General features: G+C 40.5%; 1 protein-coding gene across 1 annotated transcript in view; it reads right to left on the bottom strand.

The window, feature by feature from the left end:
- The window catches only part of smg1 (SMG1 nonsense mediated mRNA decay associated PI3K related kinase), a 167,618-nt gene that overhangs the window by 73,645 nt on the left and 68,394 nt on the right, over positions 1-25,579 (bottom strand). Inside the window, 18 exon segments of the mRNA XM_051933950.1 lie at positions 93-237; positions 1,244-1,353; positions 3,494-3,695; positions 4,221-4,366; positions 4,578-4,732; positions 8,471-8,632; positions 8,997-9,193; positions 9,305-9,504; positions 15,852-15,992; positions 16,824-16,925; positions 18,146-18,233; positions 19,567-19,685; positions 19,861-20,022; positions 20,102-20,232; positions 21,669-21,938; positions 23,650-23,751; positions 23,849-24,073; positions 24,501-24,674. Of these exon segments, the coding sequence (XP_051789910.1) occupies positions 93-237; positions 1,244-1,353; positions 3,494-3,695; positions 4,221-4,366; positions 4,578-4,732; positions 8,471-8,632; positions 8,997-9,193; positions 9,305-9,504; positions 15,852-15,992; positions 16,824-16,925; positions 18,146-18,233; positions 19,567-19,685; positions 19,861-20,022; positions 20,102-20,232; positions 21,669-21,938; positions 23,650-23,751; positions 23,849-24,073; positions 24,501-24,674 (2,831 nt within the window).

A 25,579-nucleotide genomic window follows, 5' to 3' on the forward strand; every position in this document is an offset into this window, starting at 1 on the left:
TAGTCACTTGAAGGGGCAGACCACATACTCTTGGCCATAGTGGAATGTGGATTGCATGCTTATAGAAGTCATGTAAATGCTGTTAAACTCACTCATTGAAGGATGTAACTTTTTGCTCCTGCTCATGGCCGAGGGCAGACACCATGCCCACTGCACTTCTCATCAACTGGACTTCAATGGCTTTTTGGAGCTCTGTCGGGTCTGGGCTCAGCACAGATGGAAGCAGTTTCTTTAGATCTGAGGACAGGCAGAGGAACAGAGGAGATAAAAACAGGGCAGGACACCAGAGTCTGACATTCTGCTCAAGAAAACAAATAATACTTTTATCCTAAATTCACTGCCTTTAACTAAAAAATAATACAAATGACTTTAAAAAAAGTACTGACCCGTACTGACATGCAGCTGGATGTTTGAAGAACCACTCAAATTTTCCTGCTGCCTTAAATCATTTTTGTTAATTGAAAGGCAATGAGTACCTAAACGTTGTGACAGAGTTTTTCCTTCTCCCACTATTTTAATTAAATGTTTAACACAAAAAAGTCCAAACAAACCCCCTTACTTCTTCTAGTTAATCTGTCTCTCTCTATTTTTTCATTTTAGTAAAAGACAGGACACGTTTATAGACATCAATTCAGAAGGCTTCCTCTGTGGTAGGAGAGACACTGGACAGTTTGGAAACTGGCAGATCAGAGAATGTTGTCTAGGCTTCGGTCTGTTATGGAAAATGCTAATCGGCCACTTCATAGTGTTGTGGTTGGACAGAGGAGCGTCTTCAGCATCAAGCGCTCCACTGAACGTCACAGGAAATCCTTCCTCCCCACAGCCATCAGACTCTAGAACTCCTTTTCCGGTCACTCAGCCACACTAAGTTATTACCCTTTTTCTTTATTGGATATCCAGGTACATTTTTCAAGTACTTGAAATATGCACCATATTATCTGTTCTTGTGCAATAAGAGAATAACCTTATTTGTTCTCAGAATGTGCAATATTAACTTAAGGTGCAACACTCTGCACTCGTTTGATACTTACATTTATTATACTCTATATTTTCATGCTTACTTTGTACTTGCTCTTAGTGTAACATGTCCCTTGTCTGTTGTTAAGTAGTAACATAAGTAATTTCCTTCGGGATTAAAAAAGTTTTCTGATTCTGAACTCATTTTTTATGACGACTACCATTTGTATTAAGCAAGTTTGTTTTTCCAACCTTGTAGAAAAGTGAAGAATGTCGAACATTATACCTGGCTTCTCCCGAGAAGAAGAACTCAGCAGGAAGGCGTCTTCACCAGGCAGGAGCTCAAGCTGTTCCCGACAGGCAGCAAAATCGCCAGCCTCAAAGCTGGACAAGGCCCTGAAAAAGAAAGCAATTTACAACAAAGAAGCAGGGTGTTGTACCGGGTTAGCCATGTTGGATGCAGAATAAGAAAGGCCTAACAACTGTGAACGAAGCAACCGAGAACATGCTTCATTTTCTTCAAGTACACGGAAAAACCTAATCGGAGGTAATTTAAGGAGTTAACAACAAAAAAAAATTGTAAGGTAGAAATGAAACTAGAATACTGACCAACTAACTGCACATTACCCAAAAAAGTTCTATGGAATATGAGGTTGGAGGCCTGTAACTCTTTTTATTGAACAAATTAAGAAAATTAACTACAATCTCCTCATCTGGGCGGCACGGTGGTGCAGTGGTAGCGCTGCTGCCTCGCAGTTAGAAGACCCGGGTTTGCTTCCCGGGTCCTCCCTGCGTGGAGTTTGCATGTTCTCCCCGTGTCTGCGTGGGTTTCCTCCCACAGTCCAAAGACATGCAGGTTAGGTGGATTGGCGATTCTAAATTGGCCCTAATGTTTGCTTGGTGTGTGAGTGTGTTTGTGTGTGTCCTGCGGTGGGTTGGCACCCTGCCCGGGATTGGTTCCTGCCTTGTGCCCTGTGTTGGCTGGGAATGGCTCTGGCAGACCCCCGTGACCCTGTGTTCGGATTCAGCGGGTTGGAAAATGGATGGATGATCTCATCTGCTGGCTTTCTGATACTGGCGAGCTGCGTATTTTTCTTGTCGCTTGTCATTATGTTAAGAGCTGGGAGCAAGTTAAAGTATCTCTCGCAGGACTTCAAATTGTCTTCTGAGAAGATCACGTCTCGTCCTCCTAGTCTCCTTCCCAAGGATATTTTTTTTTTTTTTTTTTTTTTTAATAATAGATTTGCAAACCTTTCTGAACAAGTTTCACTTTGTCATTATGGTTATGTCATTATGTCATGAAGAAGAGGGACGCCTCACGCCTGGACAAACTGGTGAGGAAGGCAAGCTCTATTGTTGGCATGGAGCTGGACAGTTTGACATCTGTGGCAGAGTAACGGGCACTGAGCAGACTCCTGTCAATCATGGAGAATCCACTGCATCCACTAAACAGTGTCATCTCCAGACAGAGGAGCAGCTTCAGCGACAGACTGCTGTCACCGTCCTGCTCCACTGACAGACTTAGGAGATCGTTCCTCCCCCAAACTATACAACTCTTCAATTCCCCCCGGGGGGTTAAACATTAACATTTAACATTATACAAAATTATTGTCTGTTTTTACCTGCATTATTATCAATCTTTAATTTAATATTGTTTTTTTGTATCAGTAAGGTGCTGCTGGAGTAAGTGAATTTCCCCTTGGGATTAATAAAGTATCTATCTATCTTTCTATGGGTTATCAAATGTAGATGGTCCAAAACAGAAATTGTTAATTTAAAATTAAATCCACAAAACAAGGTGTGCAGAGGGTGCAGGGGTCCAAATACTTTCCCAAATGACTGGACATGGCAATCAGGCTACAGAAAGTAAGAGGACAGGAGAATCACCAGGCCATTCACAGTTACGAGTGTAACTAGATTTGTGCTCACAAAAATGGCTTCTGTTCTGATTTTGTTTATTTGCAGATACAGTTAGGTCCATAAATATTTGGACAGAGACAACTTTTTTCTCATTTTGGTTCTGTACGTCACCACAATGAATTTTAAATGAAACAACTCCGATGCAGCTGAAGTGCAGACTTTCAGCTTTAATTCAGTGGGGTGAACAAACGATTCCATAAAAATGTCAGGGGCAACTAAAGCATTTTTTAACACAATCCCTTCATTTCAGGGGCTCAAAAGTAATTGGACAATTGACTCAAAGGCTATTTCATGGGCAGGTGTGGGCAAGTCCGTCATTATGTCCTTATCAATTAAGCAGATAAAAGGCCTGGAGTTGATTTGAGGTGTGCTGCTTGCATGTGGAAGATTTTGCTGTGAACCTGCAAGTTTGTGAATTTCCCCTTGGGATTAATAAAGTATCTATCTATCTATCTATCTGTTTAGAAAGCCGATCATTGTGGAGTGAAGCAGTTAAAATCTCACTTAAAATTAGCAACATAAATCAATTTCAGTCAATCAGTTTTAAAAAGACAAATGGTGCCACAAAATCCCCTGCACTTTAGCAATCTGGTCCACACGACAAAGCATTTCTCACCTGACGTAATTGAAGTCAGTCTTCAGGTGGATTGCAGAGCCACTCGCACTCTTCTTTAGGGACCCGACATGATTCTGCCATTCCTGAACGGATGACCAGTCTGATAGGGCAATGTAGCACTCGCATACCTTATTGGCCATATAGTTCACTACTTCAGGGGAACAATCACTGGGCTTTAGTAGAACGGTCTTCCTGCCATCACCTGAAACAAGTACAGGAGATTCACACTATAACATGCATTTTATAATATGCTGGACATGAACGCATCCAGCACACACAAGCAAATATTACATTACACTTCCTACATAAATTAAGATTTTACACTGGAGCGAGTAGATTGGGAGCAGCACTCATTTCTTAGTCTGTTCACCTACCAAACTTAAATGTTTTGCAGGGCTTAAGCAAAATGATAAACACATTTTGGTCAGAAGTGTGACCACCAGTAGGAAGTAAAGCAAAACAACATAATTAGCAGCACATTTAATTTGATCGTTTCACATTTGTCAGCTCTAGTTTTTTCTCTCCCTACTTCTCCGAAAATGTCGGGACAATTTAAAATGGATACAAACCTGAAGAATCTTGATTAGAACTGCCTGATAAGGCTGATATCCCCCTGCTACATACTGGTTAACTTTACACAACTTCTCCAGCTATTTTTGGCCACAGCCTTTACTTACATAATCCACTTGACCAGAACTCTGTTCTCTAGGACACACTTTATACTCACCATTAGCCGAATGCTTTGGGCTGGAAGTGTTACCGCTGTTGGCATTAGCCACTTTAAGAAGGGAGCGGTCAAAGCCTTTAATAAAGCAGTCCACTGCAGTGCTGGCACATAACTGCTCCTGGTACTCTACTGCGGCCTTCTCAAACCTGGTATTGAACAAGCAGAACAATCAGATTCCAAACAAAATTTAATTCTTTTCACTCAGACACAGGATATCAATAGAATATTTGGGGTACATTCTCGATTAACGCTGTGGAAAGGCGCAAACATGCTGAAAAAGACGCTTAAATAATTACTGGGTCTAATATCAACAGTGTATGAGCCAAGTGTGCCACAATCGGTCAATGCCAACCTTACCTCCCCTCTGCCTGCAGGGCAACAGAACCAATCCAAGTCATGCTTTTTCCCAGGCTGGCAGAACTCCAGGTAGCTAGGCCCTGAATGGCTTCTGGGCAGCGCAGCTCACAGAGGGCCTCAACCAGCATCATAATGGGAACGTCCATATCAGTGCCCTGTAAGAACAGGTTCAGCAAATTAATGGTAGCGAGAAACAACCTATTTATTACTCCAGTTTTTCTATCCACAACCTATGCTACTTAAAGTTCCTGTTTTACATCATTCGTGTTTAAATTACCTTGGCATCTAATAGGGGAGGCACTTAATGCAGAGTACAGCTTAAACACAGCTGCCTATTTTTCACCGTGAAGAGGATCTATTTGAGCTCTAACAATCTTAATTGCTTGGTAAAATGATTTACACAGCCCCAATTTCAAAAACTGAAAACAGTGAAATAGAAAATTCTGTTCACCCTGTACTGTTGAAAGCACAAGACATTATTTGATATTTTACCTTGTGAATGCAATTGTTTTGAAAAATGAACCAAAATACACACCTTTGTCAATCCTCATAACCCACAACATGTGCCAAAAAAGCTAGGAGAGTCGAATGTTTCCCACCGTTTAACATCACCAACAACACTTATTAGGCGTTTGGGCACCGAAGACATAAGTTGGTAAAGGTTTAGCATGCGGAACTTTCCCCCATTCAACCATTAGGCAGGTTTTCAGCTATGGAATTGTACAAGACCTTTGGTGTCATAATTTGTGCTTCGTAATGTGCTGTACAGGTTTGGACAACAGGCATGCCAATCTCGTACCCACAGCCATGCACTTCAGGCAGAATGTGGTTTGGCTTTGCCCTGCTGGAAAAAGCAAGGACATCCCTGGGAAATATGACATTTGAATGCCAGCATATGTTGTTCCAAAATTTGTACATATCTTTCTGTATTAATGGTGCCCTCACATGCCATTGGCACGTAGACACAGCTCCCAATATAATGACAGAGAATGGCTTATGAGCCCAACACTTAATATCTTGGCTGGTCCTCATCATCTTTGGTCCAGTGAACACGAAGGCTGTTTTTTCCCCAAAAGATATTTGAAATGTTAACTCCTCAGACCATAAAACATGATTCCGCCATGCTACTTCTCATCTCAGATTAGGCCAAGCCCAAAAAAGATGACGGCGCTTCTGGACACTGTTGATGTGTGGCTTCTGCTTTGTACAGTAAAACCTAAACTTGTATCCATGGAGGCAGCAATGGGTGGTGTCGACTGACAAACGTTTACCACAGTATTCCTGAGCCCATGTCACGATATCCATTACAAACACTTGACGGTTTTTAAAATGGTGACATCTGAGAGACCAGCAGTTCTTTGCATTCAGAAGTGATTTTCGGCCTTGCTCTTTAGGTACCAAGATTTCATCAGAATCCTTCAATCTTTTAATTATGTTGTGCGCTCCAGAAATGCCTAAAATCCCACCAATCTGTCTTTGAGGAACGTTACTCTCAACATGCTGGATTATTCAATGGTGCAACGGTTCACAAACTGGGGAATATTTCAACCCATCCTTGGCCTTGAAGGACTCTTGCCTTTTTTGGAGGCTCCTTTTATTTCCAATACACGATTTCCGAACCTGTTTTATGTCACCTTATTTCAACATGTCACAACTACCTTAAATCAGCGCTTTTAAAACCTGTGGCGGGTATCAGTTTCCAGAGTAAATGCATCACTCTCTATTAAATAAAACAATCCTTTGGACCAAGATTTTTGAATGCCTTTCAGACAGCCATTGTTGTCACAATCCCACCAATTCCATTAACAGCTGTGTTTGGTGTACTTCCAGCTGGGCTTAAAGTGGAGAAGGACAAACAAACCGTAATCGCCTTTACTACACTATTGGCATGTAGACTTATCTTTTTTTTGTTGTTCTTTATTTTGCCTTATACAATTTCTTGTATTAGGAATTTGTTAGTTTTGGCATACCCCTTGGGGTCAGAGCGCAGGGTCGGCCATTGTACAGCGCCCCTGGAGCAATTACAGGTTAAGGGTCTTGCTCAAGGGCCCAGCAGAGTAGCATCTCTTTTGGCAGTGACGGGGATTTGAACCGGCAACCTTCGGGATACCAGAGCAGATCCTTAGCCTCAGAGCCACCACTCCGCCCAGCTCTTGCTCAACTGGAAGAATCCTAACTCTCCCCTTTAAAGTCAATGGGTAACAGATGTTATATATTATTTGAAATTGGAAAAAATAAAATTCTCACTCAGAGGATCTGTGCAGAAATTTTTCCAAACCTGGCAGGATCTAATCAATAACATTTTAGAAAAAGCTTTCAAAGCACCGAGGAAGCAGATTCTCTCCCCATTCTCTTTTTTTTTTCCTTCTTTTTCTTCTCCATTTATCTATATTCATTTATTAATTTATCTATTTGCTTATTTTTACTAGGTTTAAGTTTTATTCTCCTGCCCATGCTCTTTCTCAGGGGGGGGGGGGGTGATTTGTTTGTATTTGTATGGAATGTTGTGTGATTTCCATAAAATCAATAAAACATTTAAAAAAATTAAAAAAATAAAAGTCCTGGGACGAGACAAGACTTTTTTCAAGAGACGTGACTTTGGCCATGAGATTTGTTCAAGTCCTGCCCTCTTCTCAACCATTTCCAGTTCACGGCCCATACCCGCGGTCCACTCACCCCTCATTGGTGTGATTGCTTTTGACAGACACAGTTCCTGCTCTCTCAGCTTTTATAAATTTTAACGTTTTCCTCACTCAGTTTAAAAGACTCTGCTGAACCAGTTGGTTTGTAATCATGCGCAAGATGAAAACATCAACTTACAATATCAGCGTAGAATATCTACAACCGTTAACACTGTCTGGTCTTCCACTGCACGAATTACTATAGGAAAGAAGGATGTATCCAAGAGAGGTATAATGCAATACATCTTCAGGAGAGAACATCAGACACCAAAGGAGATCTTGATATGCCATTCGTATTAAAATGTTAACAGCTTCCCATTAGAATAGCTTTTGTAAAGACAATTAACAAGTATCCGAGCCAAACATTTGAAAAAGTCATTTTATTTAATAATAATAATGTGAATTTCCCCTTGGGATTAATAAAGTATCTATCTATCTATCTATCTATCTATCTATCTATCTAGAGAGAAAGAAACAAAGTTCAATCACGGGCAGTTATACGTTGCGTTGAATCAAAATTCAATGCGATATTAATGAACATTTAATTTAAAAAATTCTTTTTACTTAAGTTTTACTTAAAAAGGATTTGTGTGTTAATTTCAAAGCCAAACAGAACAAAATCGTATTCCACAACGAATACCCCTAACGAAACATGAAACAAACAATTTACTTTCAAATATTTTTTACTATGGTTAATTACTTGCTGTAATGTAAAATAGTTAGTTCTACTATGCATATGTAACAATTCCCATGAGAATAACAATCCGCATCCCCATACGGGAGTCTGGGGTCTGACGAACCAAGCGAGCAGAGTGAAAAGCCCCCAAGTTTTCCAAAACTCCAGGCAGGTGACTGGGTAAAACATGAAATGCCTCATCCTTATACAGTTTTTGTTTGAATACAAGTCAAAAGTAAATGACAAATCATTCCCTTTTGTTTTTATTGGCACCTGTCGCAACTTTTTTGGAACTGGGGTTATAATGCACTTTCAATGAATGTGGAACCAAAGCGAATCCTCATTAGCTAACTAAAGAATAAGGTCCTGGAGGCCGCCCTTCTGCCCATCTCAAATACCCACCATAGAAATAAGACTTGTATGTTTGCATTCTAAAAAGAAAGCCACATAAGAAAGCAACGCAAAATGTCAGATTACACGCAAACCTCCCCACAGTAAGGATGGGTCAGGAGGTGGGCACACCAGGCAGCACATACCTGAGAGTTTCCGTTCTTCATCTCCATCATTAAATCAAAGCCATGCCGCACTGTGACTGCTGGCTGTCCAGCAAGCAGGCCGACTCGCATCAAAGCCATCCGAATTCGAGTCAGCCAGTCTTGGCACGTCTGCCGGTTGGTATAGAAGAAAGTTCGGATACCCTAATAATTGACAGGAAAAGGTCAATTCGACTTAAACAAGAAAATGCAATTCTTCATAACTTCACATAGCAGAAACTGTCATTGCTTTTAACAGGAACTATTCTGGTGTGGAAAAATCTGTCATAGATCCACTAATCATTTGTAGCATAATGTGGCAGCCTTTCTGAGCACACTAATTGGGCATAAAAAGGTGTTCGCGGGGGAGCTGTGCTGCAGCCTCTAGTTTTGGCTGCGTTTAACACCACTGGCCTCTAGGGGACAAAAAACAATTACAGCAGACTGGATTACAGCTGTGGTTGGGAAATTAATGTCATTAGATTGTGGGAATTCTCACATTTACATCTGCTCAAGCATCTGCGCTAACCTTGGGAGGTGCTGTAAGGGCATTGGCACAGCCTTCAAAAGCGTTGTACATTAATTTCTCCAAGTTCTCAAGAAACTGCAGCAGGAGAGCGAGTCGCAACTGGTTGTAATGGTGCCCTTCATCACTCTCGCCATTGCTCCACTGAGTCAGATCCTGTTCTGGATTCAGGCTGTGAGCAGCCAGGCTGCGGATCATCCCTGCAAAGCAAACCATTCAGACTGTTGAACTTCCAACTCAAGGATTCGGTTCTATTAACCCCAATAACAAACAAACTTGGTTTGGATACTAGTACTAAAAATGACGCTTACCCTCAATAGTCTGAAAAGTGTCCTGAGCTCGTCCAAGCGGGGTACGGAGCTTGGATAGAACGGTGAACTGAGCCGCCTCCCATACAGCCCACTGCCACAGCACAGCCTCATTCTTCATCAGTGTTCGGGGGATAGGCATAAAGTCTCGCTTTTCTAGTCGCTGGCAGCTATGGAACAGCCTCTCAAGCCATGGCTCCTTCCTGAAAAAATATAAGTGAACAAACATCACAAAAGACCACCCAAATAAATGCAAAAAAGGTAGGAAAGTACAATCACAGCTCAAATCAGTTATTGAAAAGGTGGGCTCAGAAGGACCCTTATTTCAGTTTGAATATTCTTTCATATAATGGTGTGGACATGGGAACATTAGAACACTCGAGACAAGAGCAGGCCATTCAGCCCAACAAAGCTCGCCAGTCCTGTCCACTTATTTCTTCCAAAAAACATTAAGTTGAGTTTTGAAAGTCTCAAGTCTTACTGTCCACCACACTACTTGGTTACTTATTCCAAGTGTCTATCGTTCTTTGTGTAATAAAATACTTCCTAATGTTTGTGCAAAATTTACCCTTCACAAGTTTCCAACTGTGTCCCCGTGTTCTTTTAGAACTTTAGAACACTCTAGACGAGAACAGGCCATTCAGCCCAACAAAGCTCGCCAGTCCTATCCACTTATTCTTGATGAACTCATTTTAAAGTCACCATCTTGATCCACTGGACTCGTTCCCTTCATAATTTTAAACACTTCAGTCAGGTCTCCTCTTAATCTTCTTTATCTTAAACTGTAAAAGCTCAGCTCTTTGAATCTTTCCTCATAACTCATCCCCTCTAGCCCTGTATTCAGCCTAGTCGCTCTTCTCTGGACCTTCTCTAGTGCCGCTATGTCCTTTTTGTAGCCTGAAGACCAAAACTGCACCCAGTACTCCAGATGAGGCCTCACCAGTGTGTTATAAAGGTGGAGCAGAACCTCCTGTGACTTGTACTCCACACATCAAGGCGCTATATATCCTGACATTCTAGTTAGCCTTCTTAATGGCTTCTGAACTCTGTCGGGAAGTCGATAGCTTAGAGTCCACTGTGACTCCTAAATCCTTCTTATAAGGTGGACTCTCGATTTTCCAACCGTCCATTGTGTATTCAAACCTCACGTTTTTACTTCCTATCTGTATGGGAGGAAGGTGGAAGATATGGCTACCATAAAGCAAGCCCAACAGACAACTCATTGAACATGAACCACCATTTTTTCTTCGAACTTGTCTGACAAAGTCGTCTGTGTTCACATGAATCTGAATTACACTCCAACATTTCGTGTTGATCAAGGCGGAGTGGTGGCTCTGAGGCTAGGGAGCTGTACTGGCAATCGGAAGGTTGCTGGTTCGAATCCCTTAAATGCCAAAAAAAGGACTCTGCTCTGTTGGGCCCTTGACCTGCAATTGCTGAGCGCTTTGAGTAGTGAGAAAAGCGCTATATAAATGCAAAGTATTATTATTATTATTATTATTAGTTGTGATGGCCTTACCTCAACAAATAGTTATAGGACAGATATTGATGGTTTCCATTAATGTTAAGTATGCTCAAGCTGCTATGCATTCCTGTCTGTTTAACCCAATCCGTATCTTTGTGTGCTCATTATGTAATTAAAGTTTGCATTTGCAGGTTACCTTGAACTTGCCACTGCATCTGCACGTCTATAAGCACGTTATACAAAAAAAACTGACTAAACTTTACTCGACTGAATCCCTGAAGTTTGTGCAGACAGAAAGGAACCAGGATGTGATTTGAGGAACACTGTTTCAAAACGAGATGAGGTTAAATAGTTGTTACATGGGCAGACAGAGACAAGGTTAAAATCTGGGTTCTTCAAGGAAGAGTAATGGTGTTGCTACCGTTTTAATTTTAGTATATTTTTATTCACGATGCTGCCAGAGGATGGAGACATGTTGCAAATTGAGCAGCAAGGAAGGGTTTCTCAGCAAAGGCTTCCTCAGCTGTACATAGTTTATCTGTTTGTAAAAACCTCATTAAACATCATTTACACAGAAAACATTAACAACAACAATTTATATCTTGTATAGCCCAGAAATCACACAAGGAGTGCTGCAATAGGCTTTAACAGGCACTGCTTTTTGACATCCCTACCCAAGAAGACAAAAGAAAAAAAATCCCAAAAAAATATTGTAGGAAAAACAAATGAAAGAAATTTTGGGGAAAGGCAATTCAGAGAGAGCCCACTTTCCAGGTAGGTTGGGCATGTAATGGGTGTCAAAAAAATGGGGTAAATACGACACACAAAACAGAAGTCACTCTCTTCACAGAGCAAGATGGCTAATCTATCATTACCACCTCAGAAATACGATAGCAATGATACAAATGACAAAGCAAAATGCAAGAATAGATTTCATTTACTCAATACAGAACTATCACATATGAGCATTTAAGCATTCACTGACCCCCAACATTAAAAAATATTTTTTAACATAAAAAGATAATACTGTATTTACACGTGTACCACGCACACATTTTTTCCCCCGAAAAATTAGCAATTAGAAAATCAGGTGCACGTCATACACGAGGAAATGTAAATTACATGTCTTACTTCTTCTGCTTGGGCTCTCTCTCTCTCTCTCTCCAATCAGTTTCGCATTGTCATTGAGCAGGGATAGTAACGATTACGAGATTTTCTTTGTAAAAATTAGGGTGCGCATCTTACACGAGTCAAAACGGTAATACAAATCAGTCATGAAAACAAACTCATAGGAGTTAAACAGAGCTGCGCTTATCACTTCAGACTTCACAATCAAACGGCTGCTCTTTCAGTCTTTCTTGGGCTTTTTCCAACTACTTCACAATCCATTTTGGAGCCATGATGCTCAGGATGACCGGAGAAGACGTGTAACCAACACTTTTTTTTTTTAAATTTTATTTTTTATTTTTAAAGCATTTTACGGATTTTATTAAAATCAAATAACATTCCATACAAGTAAGTCAAGTTTAACAAAACTAGGTTCAAGACCAATCAGCACCCACCCATGAGAAAGAGAGCTAGGCCAACCGAGTAAAACTTTAAACTAGTAAAAATAAGTAAATAGATTAATAAATGAATAAAAATAAATAGAATAAAAAAGAGGGGAGGATAATCCACTTCCTCAATTTAAATGCTTATTGATTAGATCCTACCAAGTTTTGAAAAAGTTTTGTACAGATCCTCTAAGTGAGAATTGTATTTTTTCGTATTTCAGATAATATATAACAGTGATCCCTCGCTATATCGCGGTTCAGCTATCGCGCCCCCGCTACATTGCAGATTTATTACTACTACTACTACTACTACTACTACGGGGCTCCACTCCCGGCTCGCTTTGCTCGCCCACCCCCGGGTTTGGTTTACCGGATAAACAATTTAAAGAGATTGTTATTTTCATGGGAATTGTTACATATGCATTATTTTCATTTTAACTTTAAACCTTTTGTAAAAACAATATTTGTCCTTTATTTCCTGCCCTGGGTGTGATTAAATCTCTTTCTCGTGGGACTTATAACGCTGCTCGCGTTGTGAAGGGGGGTCTGAACGCACGCTAAAGAGATGTGAGAAGGAGAAGCGCTCGGATTGTCTGCTGGCTTGCTGCATGTTCTGCTTGTCGTTTTAAGAGTTGGGAGCACCTGGAGTTTGTCTGTCAAAAGCATTCCAACAACTGCTAGGTTAGATGTCGGTGAACTTGTTTTAAAATTGTTTGTAAGTAGGGCGTGACGTGCAAAAGTCACCGTCTCACGGGTTTTGCTTCCTAAGGTTGTAATGTCTAGTCTTGGGTGTTGTCAAAGTGTCTCTCCAAGATGATCTGGTCTGGATCGCTACACTCAACCCCTCTGGAGGCTCACTACACTCCTGCCACTTCGCGTCTCTCTCGTTCCCGTTGTTAAGGGTGGGACCCGAACGCACGCTAAGGAGAAGCAGACGGATCAGCTACTGGCTTTGTGCTGCTTCTGCCAATATCGTGTTCTGATTGTCGCTCTGCGCGTCGATCATTTAAAAGCCTGTACAGCAGCTGTCCTCCTGTCTCATTGCCTTGTCCTTCATGACGTTAAAATGTCTCTCGCGGGATGTCAAATGTCTTCTGAGAAAATCACACCTAGTCTCCCTGCCAAGATGTTACTCATATCCTTAGCCTGATATCCACATAGCATATGTGTTTACGAAGTGTATTTTAATAAGTTTACATGTGTTTAAAGCATGTGGGAGGGGTATTTTAAGGCTTAAACTATATAAAAAAAAAATATTTAAATGGTCTTCCTATATCGCGGATTTTCACCCATTGCTGATGGGTTTGGAACGTAACTTCCGCGATAGGAGGGGGATCACTGTACTAGTAACTGCGCACTGCATGATAACATGCAGTGAATACGCTTGACTTATAGTTTTCCTCCTCTTTCTCTGAAAGTTTATCACTTGTTTGTTCCTTCCTGAGCGGCTCTTCTTTTCTCCGCCCTAGCGGCCCGCTTCTTCTCTTCTGTCGTCGGCATCTTTTCGCGTTAAAACTGATGAAGTCAGTGTTTGTGTTGTAATTACTTAGTACGTTTTCCTGAATTTTTCACTTAAGCTGCCACTTAAGTCTTCAATCTGCATCAAGAATGATTTAAGACATGAAGAGGTAGGGGAAGTGACAGCAAAGGTGGTAGGGATGAGAACTGCGCCCGTACACATGCGCCACATGGCCACCCTGCTGGCCATTGCCAAGAGTTGATTCTACAATAAAATAAAAATAGGAATAACCTTGGGTGTCAGTCATCACCCCGAAAGACGTCACGTAGTATATGTGTACCACATTTCAGGTGAATAGGTCCAACGGTTTTTGCAAGCTACAGGTGATTTAAAATCCTGGACAGACAGACAAACGGACAGCCACGGTAGCGTACTATATAAGAAGATCAGTTACCCACTGACTTAAAATAGGTGAGTTAGGATTCTTCCAGTTGAGCGAGACAAGTCTGTGCCAATAGTGTAGTAAAGGCCATTACAGTTTGTTTACGCCCATCTGGAAGTACACCACAGCTGTTAATGGGTTAGGAGGGATTGGGACACAAAAGCTGTCTGATAGGCATTTCAAGAGTTTGGTTCAAAACGATGTTAATTTGGTACACGCACACCCAAAACCTGTGGCCTAGTGAGGCTGGAACTTGACTGCAATGTTCGCAGGTTAGATCTTGCACTGGAAAGCAACATATCTTACAAAGCGAGTGAACCACAGCACGTGAAGGCACAGTCACACCTCGCTGCAGTCTGTGGACACTGCTGACCCATTTGGTGGGCTGCCATAGGAAGAGTCTCTCTGAATGCAGAATCAACTGTGAGAATGTCCGAGACTGGGATTGTGCATCACTAACATGCAGCCCGGTGCCAAGCATCCAGCCATGAGTATTAGTTGGAATGACAATGAAGATGACCAGGTGTCAGTCCTAACCACTTAAGTCTGAAAATCTTCCCAGGTTTGGTATTTAAAACTGTGAAAATTCAACTTCATCGTAATTTATAAAGTGAAAGAGTGTATTAAGGGACTTTCTTTGTGCATTCTTGTAAAGCAGGGGAGTGACAATTCTGCCACAACAGCAAAAAAAAAAAAATATAACAAGCTAGTTATGTCTACATGATACTGAACTTGCCAATAAATCCAACACTGGAATTTTATGTGTTAACTTTCATTTGAAAGGATTTCCCCTTTTTGTTTTAGTTCTTTCACTATACAGTCAAGACTAAAACTGTACGAGCCACTAATAATCTTCATCTGAAATCTTTAGAGAAGGACTGGCACAGAAATTCAGATTTGGGCACATCCAGAATGAGTCAAAATTATTCACTTCCTTGATCAATCATCAAATACCATTTTAACAAATCCTACACTAAAACTTGGCTCTGTATATTTTAATTTCAAAACAATGAAACTCAGTTTTACTTTAATTTGTTATTGTTGATGTTAAGAAAAAAAATCTTAAGAAGCAAGTCCGTTAAAGGAAAAGATGTCTTATTCCACTGGTAGTAGGAACTGGTTACTCATTAGAAAGCGGCAGGAATGAAAACTTGCAGCCATTGTGGCCGTACAGAATTGGAGTTTGACGCCCCTGACCTAAGGGGTCTCGACATTTACAAGTTTACACATATGCAGGGGGATTTGTAACTAAAAACGAAATATTCTTGAGAAATATCAGATCTTAATGTAACTGAAAGTTTGAAACTTGGGTTTAAAGTCCAAAAATAATGTTGAATCAGAAAGTCCAAAAAAATTACACTTCTTGGGGGTGGGTGTGGGGGAACACTTCTCTTGTAATTTTTTGTAAATATTTTACACAGACCTTTATAAAAGTTTATGTATAATACCCAGAGACTTTACATATAATTCCAGATTCTGAGCTAGTCTGCCAACAACCATAAAGAAATCTGTAACAAAACAAATAACTGATCTCCACAGTTGAGAATGGAAAGGAACACTCAATGAGACAGCTCGCTCTCTTAGCATTGGTAAGTAAATGGCAGCATTGATTCACTATGTCTGGAACTTACCCGCTGCGGTGGGTGTTGCCATACAGGATAAAGCTCATCAGGTCAGAGAAGTCTTGAGGGTGGAATGTATTACTTGGGGCTTTGTTCATATGACCACGGATCGCTCCCGCTATCTCCTGCATCTCCCTGTGTCCACTGTTGCTGTGGAGTGACAAGCAGCATCTTGTTAAGTCAGCATCATCTGTGAATTTAATATTGCCATACTAGACAGAGGAAGACCCTGTTTAGCCATCACACTATAGTAATTCCAAAAATCGGGAGAGGTCTCGCCTCAACTTTCTTGTTTACTTAGATATGGGGATCGATACTTGAGGAGTAAACCACAAGACAATGATTATATTTTTATATTATGTACATTAAAGAACCATGAACAAAACAAATCAAATTGATAATATATTGAATAATTATTATGAAAGATGAATAAATCTGACACTTCAGCTGCATGAACAAATGGTAAAGTACCACTTCCGGTTAGCAGAAATAGCTCAAAAGTTGATACAAATCTACATTTTGTACCTAAAGCTTTTATGCAAAATTTGGTTGACCGAAGTGAAAGCGTACTCAAGATATCATGTTTACACACACACACAATTCCAAAAATGGTATTTTCGGACCCAGGGAGGTCTAAAACATCGAGATTCATCAAAATCGCGACATCGAATTTTTGGACGATTCCAATATTTTCCCTATATTCCATTTATGAGAAAGATTGGTAGGTCTAAAACATCGAGATTCATCAAAATCTCGACCTCAAATTTTTGGACGATTCCAATACTTTTCCTATACTTCGTGTATGAGAAAGTAAAAAGGAGAAAGGCTTATGATGTCAAGAAGTCTTGCCTCGGTCAGAGTACTCAAGACTAAAGCAGTTCAAACAGGCCATAAATACTCTCCACATATTGGAAAAATTCAAAAAGCCATAAAGCACAGGGAGGAGGCAAAAGAGCAGCCGGATGAACTTTTAACTCTTACCTCAGCGCCACACCTAGTGGAATTGCCTTCAGGAGCTTCCCAAAAGCTTGCCGGACTCTCAGAGTAGAATGAACAAGCTGAACCTGACACACATCCACACACCTGAGGACATTTAAAGAAAGGTCAGGCAAACAAATACAAAGGTATAAATCAGACAAACAGTTGTATGCTTGGCCCAACTGGAAAATATGAACATGCACTGCACCTTCTAGCTATTATTTGAAGTAAGAATCTTAAGAAATAATTTACTGAAAGCAACGTAAAACAGCGATCAGCAACTCCAGTGGCATATTCTAGTTGGGGTACGTAAACAAGTGGAACATAACAAGTATAGCTGCTGCATGTCACCATCTCGAGGATGTCAGATTGTAGGACTCTATGATGAATTTTCAGCACAGTTTGAGATTTTTGTGACTGTGTCACATTCTGACAGTTACTAACGTTATTCCCTGACAGCAGCTGCACCTCTACAAAGGCAAGCTCACATGCCACTTATGCTCGTATTGCTCCTTTTTCAGTTCTGTTGTGGTATGACAGATGAGACTCTTATGTTTGTACCGTATAACAACCCCCCTAACACCAACAAAATCAAAGGCTGGCCAGAACTGAGTGGCTGGAGGTGTCAAACACTAGCGGTCATAGGACTTGCTAAGATTATTTAAATGAAGTCTGTGACTGAAAAAGAAACTAGAAAAGCTGTGTGGGGTGACGGGGGCTTAAAGTGGCACAAGGGTTAGCTTTGCTGCCTCGGAAATCCATAATCCTGGAGTCCAACCCTTCCTGGGTGTTGCCCTCTTTGAACTTTGGTTTTCTTCCTGTACCCCCCTAAGATATGCATGTTAGACTGACTGACGTCTCCAAATTGGTACAGTCGTAGTGCAAGTTTGGATGTGTATGTACGAACAGGTCCTGTGACAGACTGGTACCTCATTCAGGGCTGCTTCCTGCTTGCATCTACTGCTGCCTAGAAAGGCTCCAGTAGCCCATAACCCCAAAGTGGACAAAGTAAGTTTATTAATGTTTTAATTTAGATAATCCAGCCATGCCACTGACATGGAGAGCCAGAAGGCCATAAGTAATGAAGAACCTAAATTTTATTAGCTAGACTGGTAACACAATAGTCCTAAAAATGTAATTTTCTGTGAAGCCACTAGTAATGTATGGATTATGAAAGATCCAACTGGAAAGAACAAAACCTACCCACCGCTGTATTGTAATATTAACAAGAAGAACTTTAAAGAAATATAATCCAGTGTTTGTGAATATTTGATAAACTGAATGAGGTTAGTAAAAAAATAAATAAATAAAATCTGTTCAAGTACCTTTCAAGCAGCTCAGTGGGAAGAGAGCCAGAGAGGACCTGAAGGCTGCTGCAGGCTTGAAGGCAAACTGAAGGGTCTTCATATAGTACTGTAAATAGAAAGAAATTACAATATTATTAATAATTATTATTACTTCTTTACATTTATATAGTGCTTTTCTCACTACTCAAAGTGCTTCAGTGAATGGGGAGCCATTTCAACCACCACTAATTTGCAGCATCCCCATGGATGATGCGACAGCAGCCATTTTTGTGCCAGTACGCTCACCACATATGAGCTATTAGGGGGTCAACGGGTGAAAGACAGCCAGTTAGAAACCGGGGACGATTTAGCCAGGATATCGGGAAACACACCTTACTCTTTACAAAGGCTGTCCAGGGATCTTTTATGACCACAGAGAGTCAGGACATCGGGTTTATGTCTCATCCGAAGGACGGTGCCGTTTTTACAGCACAGTGTACCCATCACTACACTGGAGCACTGGCATCCAACAGTCAGACCACAGGGTAAGAATCCCCTGCTGGTCTCACCAACATCTCTTCCAGCATCAACCCAAGCCAACACAACCCTGGCTGAGCCTGAACATACTTAGCTTCAGGTTGGTGACCTCTTCTGAAGTGTATGTGGAATGGCTGCTGGAGAATACAACTTCAGGAAGCACATAACGGTATTCAACTCCCTTCTCAAAGTCCTATATTTAGAACATTTGAAAAGTTTTCACAAAAACAGGCCATTCAGCCCAGTGATCTTGTCCTTTCTATTCACCTTGATTGTCTAAAATGACATCAAGTCAAGATCTGAAGGTGCCTACAGTCCTATACTCTCTACCAGACTACGTGTTAACTTCATGCGTCTAGTACAGCAGTGTCCTTTTTTTTTTTTTTTTTTTTTTTTAAATATGGAGACTAAAACTGAACACAGTACTCCAGGTCAGGCCTCACTAATGTGTTCTACAACTTAAGCATAACCTCACTTGGTTTGTACTACCTGCATCGTGACGTATGAACAAACAATTATTAGCTTTCTTGATCACTTCTGTATACTGTCTGGATGAAGACAGCAATGACTCCTAGGTCTTTTTCATCAATATATGAAAAAATAAGCCATCTAGCGGTCTATAAAGCACTCTAAAACTTTGACATGAGGCTTCTCTTAAATAAATAAATAGAGCAGCACTTTGACCAGAAATGAATATCTGTAAATGGTATCAAAATAAACTGAGAAACCCTGCTAACGTCTGAGTATCTTAGGACAGATGAAGTCTTTGAGCAGCCATTTATTCATCAGATTTAAAATTTCTGACTTGATAAAATCTTAATGTCCATTACTTTCTAACACTTTGCCACAACCAAAGCATTGAAAAACACCAAGGTGGTGGGGAAGAAAACGGCTCAAAAAGGGACACCACAAAATGTTCTTACCATTCCCCAACAGTCCTTTGCAAAATTTGTGGAAAGAAGGGAGAAGAAAGAGAGGTGCGTATGTTTCAGATTTTTTCATCACTGTGGACATCTCCATTGCCCATGTAAGCAACAATTTCCTAGGATGGAACAGATAGAGATTTTTAGAATCCATACCCAGAGTCCAACTTTAAACTGTATATGCTTTGCAGTCTCGGGGCAGGCATTATACTTCATTAGCTCTGATGCAAAGGAGTAGTTGTAAAGAACCCATAATTCTGAACTGAGTAAAAAAAAAAAATAAAAGCATGGAACCTGGCATCTGGATAAAGATGCTCCTTGCTTAACAGGACCCCCAGAAGATGAAGGAGAGTGCTGAAGTGTTTCTTGGTTGCTGTGGTGACAGTGCTGATCACAGCTCCATCAAAAAGGGATGGCGAGGAGGAGCTCAGGCTGCTGGAGATGAAGTGATCGTGCCTGAAAATGAGACACACAAAGGAGTACTTTTGTCTATAAAATCAGTTAGATGGCAAAACCACATCTTGACTGCCATTACCTTGTGCAATGAGAGTAGAGTGTGTATAACACAGCATACTGCACCGCCGGGTGGTGCACAGCCAGTTCTGAATGGACAATCATCAGGTTCTGACTGAGCAGGGCAAAGACAGTAGGGGACAGAGCCCACATCTATAAAATGACAAAAAAAAAATATATTATTACCAGAATCACACCTGGAGACATCCACACAAAGCAACACTGGCTCCTTTTAAGCTTCTGCTATGCAAATAAATGAAATCAGAAAAAGAGGTAAACACAGCAAACAACAACTGTGTGTGCTTCATGTGTAGGCACATATACAGTATCTAACTATTATATAAAAAAAAAATCCTGGGATGAGACGAGACTTTTTCAGAGAGACACTTTCAAGTCCCACGAGACGAGACTTTGTGCCAAGAGATTTAACCAGGCCTGGGGCCGGAAATAAAAGACAAAGAGTAGATGACAAAGTAGAACGTCGGAAAGAGGTTCAAAAACGTTGGCGCGATAAACATGCAGAGCAGGTTAGCAATAACCTAAAATTCGAAAGATTCAGAAAAATGATAGTAAAGATTGCATTATCAGAAATGATTACTTGGTGAAATAACGGAACAGCGAAAAGAGTTCAAATATATTGTTTGGCTTTAAACTTTAAGTCGGAGACGTGCAGACCGTCTAATTCGTGTTGCCATCAGGGAAAAGTACTTTTTCTTCCCAATGAAGAGGCCTATCTGCGAGAATTAAAAGATCTGTTGTTTGGTGAAAGTGAAATCCACATACGCGAGCGGCAGAGACATGAAGTGGCTGGCGCGTAGTGCAGGACAGGGGGGTTGGCGAGTGAAGCGCCAAAGAAAAACAGAAAGCTAGAAAGCTAGAAAGAAAGAAAAAGGAAGAGAAAGCTAGAAAGAAAGAGAAAGCTAGAAAGAAAAAGATAGAAAGATAGAAAGACAAAAAGTATTCAGACCTTCACTTTCTGCACACTTTATTCTATTGAAGATTGAATTTTAAAATGGATAAATTTTCCATTTGCCATGTTCGCCCATCACTGTACATTCAATAACCCATAATGACAAAATGAAAACCAAGTCTCATTTCACCTCCATGAGTTTTGGTTCATCTTTTCAACAGACTCTCTTGCAGATGTGTTTTGATCTCTGCTATGAACTTTAGTTTCTCCTGCTAAAGATGGGCTAATTTGCTTTAAAATGACTATTGTGATGTACTGAACATCTGACAACAGTTTAAATGCCTAATATAAATTCGTTCTCATCATGTACATGGTTGTGTGCTCCTTCAAATATGACCCATTATGTTAAAAACAAGCTAAAAAGTGAGCAGAGAAAACGCCAAAGGAAAAAATCCCATCCCATATTTAGAAGAGTGTAAAACCTCACTATGCCAGGTTTTCTGAAATCCATGAAGAACCAAAGCTGCATTTGACTGTGACAAAACCTGCATCCATCGGGCGCCCCCCACAGCAAAGTCTCATACGAAAACCTCACATTGGTTTGTTGGTGCCCATGCCATTCCCCTCTACTGTTTATCAGGGGTACAACTTATTTCTTATGTAGTCTGCTGCGACTCACCCCAATGAGCGAGTTTTTGGTGTTGCCAATTGTGGTGAGGGCACTGAGATCGAAGATCAGGATGAACTCTGCCCTCTCTTGACTGAAATGGATATTGCCAAAGGCAGCATGCTGAATATCGGTACAGACGGGTGGCAGGCTCAGGGGCTGGGACAGACTGTTGAGTGCACAAACCATCTCTCCCAGTACCAGCTTGTATGCCGCCTCCAGGATGGGAATGTTCTTCAGACTAAGGACTGCTTGGTACACACTGTGTGCTGCAGAGACCACCTGTTGAGGAAAATGAGAACAGAGGGGTCTTTTAACATTTATTAAAAAGTGTCTTCCGGAGTAGTTTACAATTGAGGCTAAAAGGGCACTGGCCTGAAAGTGAAACAAGCCTTAAACGTGTAGATTTATTAGGCCTTACTGCTTACATCTATATACAGTAAGTGTGTTAAAGCTACCAGGCACATGTTTCTGAAATACAATTAAAACATCAAGTAACTTTATTATGGACTTTTGACACTGAAGAAATCAACTCCCCTGTTCATTGGGACAAGTGTGGCAAGCAAACAATAACATTACATGGAAGATAAAATCAAGGTAATTGGAAGCTCTCTGTGGTAAGAATTCACATACAATTTGGAAACATAATGCACAACTGTAACCATTTTTCACAAAACAGTGATATTCAGATATGGATAGCCAAGATGTGAAAACAAAAGCATTTACATGTCTGCACTTCCCACCAACCTATCAGCAATTCTGACACTATGAAGCTAAGGCTAACAGGGCTAAGAGCCATTCGCAATATTCCAAATTCAAAAGGGCAACAAGCAAGAACATAAAGTGAGATTACCATCATTTGAAAAATGGACTCACCCTAGAATATATTAAGTTTGTGCGTATTTTAAATAAGTGTTCATTCAGAATGGCTTCAAAAAGATTAAAGAAGTGAAATAAAACACCAAGGAACACACTCTGCCTCCAAGTGAATACATTCAGTCATCTTAAAATTAATCCCGCATAACAAATATAATTCTAGACATGATGAATTCATATGTAGGCACTCATAAGGTCCCCTTGTTCTTCTGCCTTTCTCAGGCCTTCTAACAAACAGCACTTGGTGATGCCACTTCTGTGTGGCATCAAATCTCTGTAGCTGCTAGTTATGTGGAATGAGCTGCCCACCTCCATCCAAATAGTAGACTCCATCACTGTGTTTAATCCACTCGCAGGTCCGTCGGCAAACTGAAATTCTCAATTTACATAGAAAAGCAATGGAGTGCGGGGCTGTCGGCCCCAAGCGGACATATTGTTCTTATAAGTAAAGATTGCTAAAGTGGTTCAAACTGATGGTACGCATACATTAACTAAAGTAAACGAGGAAATGCTGGAAAAGTGTAAAGCACTGTTGGCAAATCTCTGACTTTAATGCACCTCAGGGTGTAAAATAGGGCTTTATAAATGGTTACATAATCGATTTCCTCTTTCATTCACTTCCAGAGAAATTACTTGAATGACAAACACTCGAGTTCTCGGATTTGCCAATGCCTTTCGTCGGCAGATTCTGAAATTATGACACCTATTTGGGGGTTGGGTTTGATTTGATTAAAACCTAGTTTTGTAAAATTTGACTTGTTTGTAAGGAATGTTGTTTGATTTTAATAAAATTAATAAAATGTTAAAAAAAAAAAAAAACTCAGCAACAACTGAATTGGCTCAATATATTACCAATTTTCAACAAATTCGGTCCGCTGGGGGCTGAGATGTTTTGCATCGACAGACATGACTATCACAGTAGGTTCATCGCACACTACATGCATACGTATCTAACTGAAAAAACCTGCTGCTAAATGATAGTTCTTTACTATAGAATTAGCCCCAACGTTACCTTGAAATGTATTATATTTACTGTATCCTAACATCTTGTGAAGAGTATCATGATGTTGTGCGCAGTAAACAGAAATAGGAATAAAAATAAAGACTGTCCATTTACCTCACTCTCCCTGTGAAATCGCAGTTCAAGCAGCTGAGAAGTGGGGGCAAGGAGCTTCTCCACAAAAGAGGCAGGTAACTTTGTATTTATCTGGTCTACAATCTGAAACACAGCATACAGATATTGACGTATTTAACTGTGTTGAACTCACCGCCTAGCAGGCGATGGATGAGTTGCAGCAAGGCCACCATACACTTACCAGGGTCAGCAAATTAAGAACTGAGATGCTATACTCTGGCCCACAAGCTTGGCAGCTCTCGAGCTGATTAAACCCATACGCGATGACCGAGTCAACAAGCTTGCTAACACTCATATCGATGCTCACTAGCAGAACACAGATGCACTCGTTGGCTGCTGTGAGGACGCCTTCAGAAAAGAACACCTGCTTGGCGGTGGTGACGCAGATCAGAACTCTGTTCAGCACCTAAAAAGGAGAAAAAAAAATCTATTTGTGCCACAATGTAAAAAATGATAATTTGACTCTGACAAAGCCACATGAACACCTACCTGTCCTCAAAAATAACAAACAACAACTGGGTGACAGTTTAGTGATGTAGCTGTTATTACCATTACTCTGAATTAAATGCTACCAAAGTGAAAGCTGACTCATACATACATACACAAAAATTAATTGTACCGGTAATAAAAGGGAAAAAAAAACAAACAAAACATGGGCACACACACACACTGACATTTACCTTTCTTTCTACTGTCTTATACTACCTGGACAGTTTAAAAACCCACCATAAAGCATCTCTCTTTCCCTGGACACTCATTTTATATCACATACAAAATGCTTAACAGGACCACCGTTTACTTTGTCACGACAGTCTCCAGTGCAGTGAACTTACATCAGTAACGTATACCTCTGTAATAGGAGGCCCCCGCACTGGGCTGAATCTCTCCCCAATGCTACGCACCACAGTGCTGAACACTCGCAGCAAGGCAGCCAGTTTGGGCAGGGATACAGAGGGTGGTGGGATATCCTCATCCAATGTCTCTCCGGATGCCACATGGTTTAAATCCTGGAAACAAACAAAAATAATTTTCGATATAACAATGAATGTATCAGTGTTTAATTATAAAGAAATAAATAAAACTATAAATAATATAAATAAATATATCTATTATAAAAAAAAAATCCTGAGACGAGACTTTTTAGCCTGAGACGTGACTTTTTCAGAGAGACACTTTCACATCCCGCAAGACAAGACTTTCTGCCAAGAGATTTAACCAGGCCCAGGGTTGGAAATAGAAGACAAAGAGAAGAGGACAAAGTAGAACGTCGTAAAGAATTCAAAAACGTTGACGCGATAAACATGCAGAGCAGGTTAGAGTTAATGAAACTACAAAAATTGGAAAGTCTCAAAAAAAAAAAAAAAATGATAGTAAAGTGCACTGCGCCATTCTTTTCAGTTAATAAGGTTAATAAACAATTGTAATAATCATAACTTGCATGTCTTTTTCAATATGAATAATTGTAAACCTACTTTTGCTAACCCCAGTGTGTGTGTGTGTATACATACAGTGCACCCGGAAAGTATTCCCAGCGCGTCACTTTTTCCACATTTTGTTATGTTACAGCCTTATTCCAAAATGGATTAAATTCATTTTTTTCCTCAGAATTCTAACCACAGCACCCCATAATGACAACATGAAAAAAGTTTGAGGTTTTTGCAAATTTATTAAAAATAAAAAAACTGAGAAATCCCATGTACATAAGTATTCACAGCCTTCGCTCAATACTTTGTCGATGCACCTTTGGCAGCAATTCCAGCCTCAAGTCTTTTTGAATATGATGCCACAAGCTTGGCACACCTATCCTTGGCCAGTTTCGCCCATTCCTCTTTGTAGCACCTCTTAAGCTCCATCAGTTCAGATGAGAAGCGTCAGTGGTGCACAGCCATTTTAAGATCTCTCCAGAGAAGTT

Source organism: Erpetoichthys calabaricus, chromosome 11 (genome assembly GCF_900747795.2).
Source record: "Erpetoichthys calabaricus chromosome 11, fErpCal1.3, whole genome shotgun sequence".
Classification (NCBI taxonomy): Eukaryota; Metazoa; Chordata; class Cladistia; order Polypteriformes; family Polypteridae; genus Erpetoichthys; species Erpetoichthys calabaricus.